At 37.7% G+C, this 9,091-nt stretch overlaps 1 protein-coding gene and 1 long non-coding RNA gene across 3 annotated transcripts in view; one reads left to right on the top strand and one right to left on the bottom strand.

The window, feature by feature from the left end:
- The window catches only part of LOC128248564 (uncharacterized), a 69,981-nt gene that overhangs the window by 11,142 nt on the left and 49,748 nt on the right, over nt 1-9,091 (top strand). The window lies entirely within an intron of this gene.
- LOC106883849 (protein FAM78B) overlaps nt 1-9,091 on the bottom strand; it is a 105,519-nt gene that overhangs the window by 76,890 nt on the left and 19,538 nt on the right. Inside the window, exon 1 of one of the 2 annotated variants that reach the window (XM_014934988.2) lies at nt 7,924-8,292. The exons of the other annotated variant lie outside the window; for it this stretch is intronic. Coding sequence (XP_014790474.1) covers nt 7,924-8,075 — 152 coding nt within the window. The 5' untranslated portion in view covers nt 8,076-8,292. Of the gene's footprint in view, nt 1-7,923; nt 8,293-9,091 lie in introns of those variants that run through there. 2 annotated transcript variants of the gene reach the window in all.

Below are 9,091 nucleotides of genomic sequence, written 5' to 3'. Positions count from 1 at the left end.
CCCCATGTTCAACCAGTACTTATTTTATCGATCTCGAAAGGCCGAAAGGCAAAGTCGACCACGGCTGAAGATGTAACCGAAAGAAATGCTGCTAAGAATTTTGCCCGGTAGACTAACGATTCTGCCAGCTCGCCGCTCTACCTATGTTTTCTAATAATAGTTTCAAATTTTGGCACAGGGCCAGTAATTTCAGGGGGAAGGGATAAATCGATTACATCGACCCCAGTGCGTAACTGGTACTTGTTTTATCGAACCTCGAAAACGCTGAAAGGTAAAGCTGACCTCGGCAGAATTTGAACTCAGAACGTAAGGACGGACTAAATGCCGCTAAGCATTTTGTCCAGGATGCTAACGATTCTGACAGCTCGCTACCTCTACTCATGTTTTATAATACTGGTATGTTTATAATCAACCAATATGCTTTTTAAAAATGTATTGTTGAACTCATTTTAATTTAAGCATGAAAAATTAAAAAAGCGCATGGCTTAGTGGTTAGGGTATTCGGCTCATGATCGCAAGGTATGTATGTACGTGTTTGTCAACAACCAGCCATTACATATGTACATTACGATCATTATCATGTATTAGAATGAAACCGGTGTGGAATAACATATTATGGAAAAACTTGATTATTTACAATACAAATTTGTGTACCATTGTTTTTATGACTCCTGATCAGGCAGAACTAACAGCTACTACCAGGGACTCCGCGAGAAATTTGGAAAAAGCGAAACAAAACCATTTTCTGGCCTCGAGGTAGAGGTTGGGGGGTCTCTTAAAATTCAAGGGTCCAGAGCCCTGTTTTTAGGAGGAGCAAAGTAGATAGTCACGGATTTCTCCTTGGCTCCTCGGGCCGCATACTGATGTGCCAGTTGAGCACCCCTGTCGTAGACCCTGGCTCCACCTTACTAGTGAGATTAGACAAACATGGTTCAATATGTTCAGGTATTTGATGGGGCAGGGATCATAGTTGTAGTTTTGTCGGCGAAATATCAATTTCTTCTAAATACATTATTGCAGAGTCTCTGAAATTTCGTAAGTGCAAAATTCCAGGTGCATTCACAATCATATATAACTAACAACGACTCTTCAACGAGTATCACACGGACACATTAACGTGAGACATTAGAAACACACACAGCAGGTCAATACAAACGTAATTACTGTTATATTAGTGGGGGTGGCGAAAGAACCACTTCCATAAATACAGTTAAACTGTTTGAAGTCTACTTCGTAAAAAAAAAAAAAAAAGAAACAAAAGAAAACCCACTTAGCCTGAACGAAAATGTTTCCGTCAGGCAAAATCCAAGCTTAATGAATAAGCTATTAAATATACTGCACATCTTCAGGAACTCACAAGAATATGTTAACAGCTAGGGCACATATAGCTTCGGGTCGAACAAAGCTTTTTGAGCGAAATTTGGTAGGCGGTAAGTGTGCGAAAGCCAATTGGTAGGATTGTTCTCGTTCAAGTGACATAGACTTAATTCATCTCACGGTTTGACACCACCATCTCGCTCTTAGGTGACTTAGCAGACTCCACTCTATTGCAATGATTATGTCCAGGTACACAGCTTGAGGGTGACTTCCTCGTTTCCACGCACTTGTCTCGCAGGACCTGAAAAGGGTCATGAGCTCTAGTTTTCCTCATTTAAGGCCATTAAATTTTATTTTTGATTTATAGGCGCAGGAGTTGCTGTGTGGTAAGTAGCTTGCTTACCAACCACATGGTTCCGGGTTCATTCTCACTGCGTAGCACCTTGGGCAAGTGTCTTCTACTATAGCCTCGGGCCGACCAAAGCCTTGTGAGTGGATTTGGTAGACGGAAGCTGAAAGAAGTCCGTCGTATATATATGTATGTATATATATATGTGTGTGTGTGTGTATATGTTTGTGTCTGTGTCCCTCAAACATCACTTGACAACCGATGGTGGTGTGTTTAGGTCCCCGTAACTTTTCTCTGTAGGCGCAGGAGTGACTGTGTGGTAAGTAGCTTGCTTACCAGTCACATGGTTCCGGGTTCAGTCCCACTGCGTGACACCATGGGCAAGTGTCTTCTACTATAGCCTCGGGCCGACCAAAGCCTTGTGAGTGGATTTGGTAGACGGAAACTGAAAGAAGCCCGTCGTATATATGTATATGTATATATGTGTGTTTGTGTTTGTTCTCCCAACATTGCTTGACAACCGATGCTGGTATGTTTACGTCCCTGTAACTTAGCGGTTCGGCTAAAGAGACCGATAGAATAAGTACAAGGTTTACAAAGTATAAGTCCTGGGGTCGATTTGCTCGACTAAAGGCGGTGCTCCAGCATGGCCGCAGTCAAATGACTGAAACAAGTAAAAGAGTAAAAGAGAGAGTTGACTTCAAACAATCTACATCTGCTTCACAGAGAACCACACCCTAAACTGCACTGTGGGGACAGTTAAAAGCGTACAACCAGGACAAGAGCACGTAATGTACTGGGGAAAGATGAAGAAACTCAGGATTATTTATTAAACGGAATAGAGATACCGAAAAAACAAGTCAATATTCAGAAATGAGATAAAAAAAAATCATTCAAAGATATTGAGGAATTCAAAGACGTAAAAGAATTTTTAACTAAAACACATCACCACAAAAGAATGTTATCCCAATCTAAAAATATTTAAGGTGGGTCCCACTTCACATCAGAAAACAAGTTGAGAACGAAATTGATAAACTTTTTCATCTTGATATGAACGAAGACGTAACTCGTTTAAAAATGTTGGTATTCCCGTCCCCAACGATTACACATCGCCTCCTTTAAAAAGATGATACGTTGCAGTTAGTGTTGATCTTCAACACGTTTATGAGGTAGTTAAAAGCAAGAAGTAAATTATAGAACAATTAATTTAAAGGAATTTTCAAGAAACTAAACAAAAAGAGAACTACATCTTGATTCATGCCATATAAATAACATCCACACCTTTATACCTTATATCTCAATGAAATATTGGTTTAGGGGCTTGGCGCATAATTTGAGGAATTCTAGTAATTAATAGCCAATCTTTCGTTTCGTTTTGTTTTTCTATCTAAATCTAGCAACGTGTCGGATAAAACTCATATAAGTACAGGGAAAAAAGAGAGTGACGAAACGCCGAAACAATATCTATCACACCTGAAGGAATCTGCTCAAAGAACACAATTTAGATGGCAAGTTGCTTAGTAGCATTTTTTCCCGATTTTACGTTTTGAGTTCAAATTTTGCAGAGGTCGACTTCACCTTTTATCCTTCAGGGTCGACAAAATAAGAATTAGGCGAGCAAGGTCGATAAAATAAGAATTAGTCGAGCAATTAGTCGATGTAATCTATTAGTTCCCTCCCACAAAACCTAGTATTAATTCCAGCCCTCCTTATTGTTCCTAAATGAACACTTACGATGACCGAAATACCATCACCATGGGAACAACTTCATATTGTTATTGTTTAGCCGTAGATAAACACTGAGCAAGAAAACCTATGATTAGAGGCATTCCAGCCGTGGCCATTATGCCTATTTGTATGTCAGTGAGTATAACGCCTAATGTATCCTTCCATTTTGTAAGACGGTAGTATGACGTGAAAGGTATTTGGCCTCTATTTCCAGCAGGATACACCAGACAAATAAATGGTCAAAGCATTCTAGCCAAGACGATTCTATCTTTTCGTATACCAGGAACTACATTTTCCAATGTGCCCTTCTTATCTAAGATAGTAGGGTAGAATTGGGGGGGGGGGGTGACCGTGTAGAGATTCCCTAGTTGTGGTTTGTGGTGTAGAGTGCTGATATGTAATGCAAGTTAGTAGTTTGGTGTCATGTGATAATGTAGTGTGGTAATGTGTTGTCTATTGGTTGTTGCATCATTAAGCGTTACATCATCCCATCTTTAATATCGACACATATTGTGTCTAGGACAATCTTATCCAATGTTTCCTTCCGTCATTCAAAGGAAGGTTTTGAAGTGATAACGATTTGACTGCTATGTATTGGAGGTCGATCTATCACACAGTGGCACCCATCGTTGGCTTGTCTTCATCTGTTATACGTGACAAGCTACTAAATAGGGAGAAAAGTATTTTTAAAATCAGGGATTCTCAAAATTTATCTCAGAAAAACTATATCTACAATAGTACTGTAGTTTGCATTAAGTATTGTCTGATATGAATAAATGATTTTCATTTTTTCTAAAGCCTAAACAATGCGAGTCATAATAAATAATACACGTCGATCGTTTGTACTTTATCTTGTAGTTCAATATTTCAGAGTTCAGTGCCCTTCTTCAGGAAATCTTCGGAAATTTCCTGAAGTAGGGATCCTAATCCCGAAATATTGAAATACAAGATTAAGTGGACACTATCAACTTGCATTATTTCTTATAAGTCGCATCGTTTTGGCTTTAAAAGATTAAAAGCATTTATCTACATCAATATTTTAAACAACGTAGCACTGTCACAAAACATAACTTCTAAACCTAGTCTAATATTTTACTTTTCGTCCGTAATTTAAAAGGTAATCTATTTTCGTTATCGATACAGGGCGGTAGAGCAACAATATTAAAAGTTAAGTTAAATAAGGTTGACTGTTATCACAAGAAATCGATTTTTAAAAAAGAAAAGCGATTATGTGTTCATTGAACAGCGTAAAACAGAAAACACGGAACAAACTTTCTCGGTTGAAATAACACATAATTAATCAACATAGTGTGGTTCAATTTACTCCAGTGGGAATAGCGGAAAGGTCATGTTTCGGACGTTCGACGGAAATTAGGGAGATGCAAGGAATCTTAAATGATGTAACATCATCTACAGAGATCCAGAAAACGTAGTTTCTATTATAACCGGCGCTAAATATATAATTAATCAAAGTATACTAAAGTGTTAATAAATTCTTAACAACAACGAACATAACAATTTCATCGATGACTCCTTCGACGTCATGTTATCCTTCTCATGAAATTGTAGATGAAGCCAAAACAACTCAAATTGTAAAGGAAAACAGTAAACAAGGGTCAGCTTGAGGTCATGTCGGCCCACATCTTTAAACAGAACCTTAGAGGCTCAATTCAGACAGCTATGTGAAGCTGCTGGAGACTGTGTTCAAACCCTAGCTAGAAAAAGTTGCTACTGGAAGGTCATATGTGTGGCAGTAGGATTCGGCTGCTTGCCATATCTCTGGAAAGAGTCAGAAGTTGTTGTCGGAGAATTTCCACGACTTCATCAGCTCCAATTTCTGGCTTCCTAATTTTCCTGATTGTAATCCCATAGATTATGTGTGGAGCGCAGTTGAGAAAGACACCAACCACTCTGCCGGCAACACCAAGGCCGAGGTGATGGCCAAGATCAAGGAGGTATTCGAAGATCTTCCCTGGGACACTGTAAAGGATGCATGCACTAGGTTCTGGAGCCCTCTTGAGGCCGCGGTAGAAGCTGAGGGCAGTTACTTTGAATAAAGTTATCTCCCAACCATAACTTGGTTGATATTTTTTGATTTTATAAAATATTTTTATTATTGGATGGGACATTATGTTTTCTTTTCCTTTTATGCAAAATCTAAAATTTAGCCCGAATACCTTGAATATCAATAATATACTTTATATACTGCAAGCATTATCTGGTATACAACTCAATACGTTGGGTAGAGTGGATAGATGGATATTTATTATATCTAAGTCTACTCTGAGTCCCACTCTTAGCTAGGCTGTTCATGACTGTTCAGAAAATCGTGAGCAGAGAGGACTGCCAACCTTGATGTATCTATCTATCTATCATACATACATACATACAATCACGCACATTTTACACATATATTTATTTATACACACATACGCATTTTACATACATATTTATTCATTCACACTCATGTACATATATATATATATATACTTATACATACACACACATTCTTACGTTACTTCTATATCCGTGCAAAACGAGATTCACACGTCGACGAGTTCAACAGAAAAAGAGGCACATTTACTGTTGGCTGCTGAGATCGAACAAACACTGATTTAACATGCTCAGCATTTTGGCATGCATCATTGTCATAGTTTGCAAAGGCCAAATTACGTCGGACAGTGCAGAATATGTAAACTAGCGCAGCCCTTTGATAATAAGACGTCAGTCGCAGAAAAGCTTCAAGCTTGTTGTAAGATACCTAGTACAAAAACAAAGCTATCTCGTAAAAAGATTCAGAATCATGTGCAATTGTGCAGGCACCATAGAAATTGAAGTAAGGAGGAATGGCTTAAAGTTATGTTCAGAGGCAAACACATCAAGCAATGTACATTTAATCGTCCATTAAAGGTACTATCCCGGTTATATACTTGCAAGAGCCAAGCAAAGCTTGTCCATTACAGGCGAGGCAGCCATTTTTGCAAATATGGATGAACTGGTATTTGGATACTAATATAACCGCATACAATTCTAAAAACTGGATATTGCGAAGAAGCTACGTATATATTCCATCACTATATTCCAACAGCATGGGTGACCCCGTCATTTGACAAAATGTGTTTAAAAAGTGATTTAGAGGTACAGATATTAGCCGGTGTCAGCTCCTGATCTGACCTTTATTGAAAATACATTGGATCATAGAAAAAAATTATAATAAATTGCAGCTTATAATACTTCATCAATTTCAGATAAACAAAACGAAAAAAGAAGATACCTCGGGTTTGAACATAAAAGATAACCCCACAAAATTTGGTGGAAATGCTTGACGACATTGTTGCTGTGCCAGAGGCAAAGAGTTATAACACCTAATATTGAACAGTGTAACTTTGATGTACATTCATATGTAAACTATTTCTCTAGTTATCTGCTTAATTTATGAAATACATTGTTTGTTTTTCGTATATAACATCGTTTACAGTATAAAACTTCATTTGTTTTCATTCAGTATTTGACCAAGAACTGTGTTTTACGATCAGTCACACTTCCTGAAACAGCACGGTTTCTAAAAATTTCAAAAGAAAATTAAAAAAAAAAATAACAATCAACAAGCTTCCGGTGAACTGAAATAACGATTCGGTTTAAATTTCTGATTGATGCAATTTCAATTCTTACGTCGATAGTATCCTTCAGAAAAGCATAGTTTGTCACAATACTACATTTTTCTCTTCGTTTTAGGTCTTAAGACCTTAAAAGTAAGCAACTCTGGGTTAAAAGGCAACATGTTCAAAGTGAAGTAAATTTACAAAAAACATGACTTACACGTTACTTTTATTCTCAGTCCAAATCGAACAGGAACGATGATTTTTACTTTAATATCGGAATCAATGATATTAGCACCAGTATTGTATGAAGGCATGTTTAATCAACTATACCTTTCCCATACAAAATTTACAATTGTAAATAAATGAACTGCAATGGTTTTCAACATAAAGTGATATATTTGGGACAAAGAACGTGAAACATCACCACCAGAGAGCCTGTTCCTCTTCTCTGTCTTGAATTCTTTAAAGATCTAAAATCAAATTAGAACTGTATCGAGTCAAAACTAGTTATAGCCTACAGACTGAAAGAAAAGGTGACGGACTAAACTGAAGGAAAATCGGGTTTCCGATAATATAACAACGGAAACCAAACGAAACCAGCAAATGGTAGCTACCAGATGAGAGATGCAGAAAACACCAAGGGAAACAGCAGTACTTATTTGCACATTTCTTTTAAATTGGACGCTTTTAAATTCAAAGAACAGAATTTCATTACCTAATTCCTCGCCCATCAAAAAAGACGATTTTCATTGTTTATGCTGATTCTCGTCACATTTTACCCAATTTCATTGTTTAACATTGTTTAGAGTTTTCTCGGATTCTTGCGAAAAAGCGGTTGAAAACAGCATAAACAGAATATAACAAAACAACCACCCATACTGCTACCACCAATACCACAGCTACAGCCACATCAACAACAAACCTTACCTGAAGTTTGGTGTGCGATACTTAAGAACTGTTGGAGAAGATTCGTCGATTTTTGTTGGTTCATGGTCAATTGTGGCTTCCGCATTATATACAATTAATCTGTTGGCAGTATCTTTTAAGGAATCAGTACCTATAAACATGTTATTGTTCATTTTCACTTTAACACACGAAATATATTACCAATTATGTCCCGTTCTGTAAACGTTCTTTGATTAATTTAAAAAGGCCAGATCGGAAAAGAAAAAGTTTGCCGAGGATGTTCGGTACTTATTTCTTCCCACTGAATTCGATCCACCAAGACCGTCTTCATTACGTTGATACGTTTTCTATGATGTCACAATGACTTTCGTTAATAAGAACAATTGCACGCATCTCAGTAACTATCTCCCTTTTCCCTCTTCTTTCTCCAACACCAGGTAGTATTTGAAAATATTTCTACGTACTAAATAACTATACTTAGTAAAGGCATCCCAATTCCTTGGTCGACTACCATGTACGAAAGCAATCTTTGGCTGGAGAGTGATGGCCAATGGAAAGAACTTCGATACAGTCGGATGTAACAACAGTATTTTACATACACACGCACACACACATGTATGTATGTATAAATGTGTGTGTGTGTGTGTGTGTGCCGGCCTGCGTGAAACTCGAGTTGCGAGACAAACTCTGAGCTTCAGTTTAAAAAAATATATATATCTCTACAGCATATTCCGAGCTACAGGATTGAATCTGGGATCAAATGGTTGAAAGCGAACTTCTTAACCACACAACTCTTATTATGTATTATATTATATTATGTATGTATGTATGTATGTATGTATACGCATGCGCGTGCATACATGTACACACCTCTGTAGGTGGAAACTGAAATCACAAACCCAAATTTAACAGCTAACATTACCGTTACACGAACAAGTGTATGTTTGTGAATGTGTGTTAATCCCTCCCGTCCCCGCTATCTTGTTCTGTATTTCGCATTTGCATTGTCTCCAAACGTCCAAAGTCCCTTTCCCAAATTTCAGACCTTGTGCCAATACTACAACCTATTATTATTATTATTGGGGTGGCGAGCTGGCAGAATCATATCGGACAAAATGCTTAGCGGCATTTCTGCCGCCTCTTTACGTTCTGAGTTTGACATTGTACATTCTACACACACACACACACA

Source organism: Octopus bimaculoides, chromosome 8 (genome assembly GCF_001194135.2).
Source record: "Octopus bimaculoides isolate UCB-OBI-ISO-001 chromosome 8, ASM119413v2, whole genome shotgun sequence".
In the NCBI taxonomy this organism is placed as follows: Eukaryota; Metazoa; Mollusca; class Cephalopoda; order Octopoda; family Octopodidae; genus Octopus; species Octopus bimaculoides.
The sequence above is the reverse complement of the archived record's forward strand: the minus strand, read 5'-3'. Positions and strand labels throughout refer to the sequence as shown.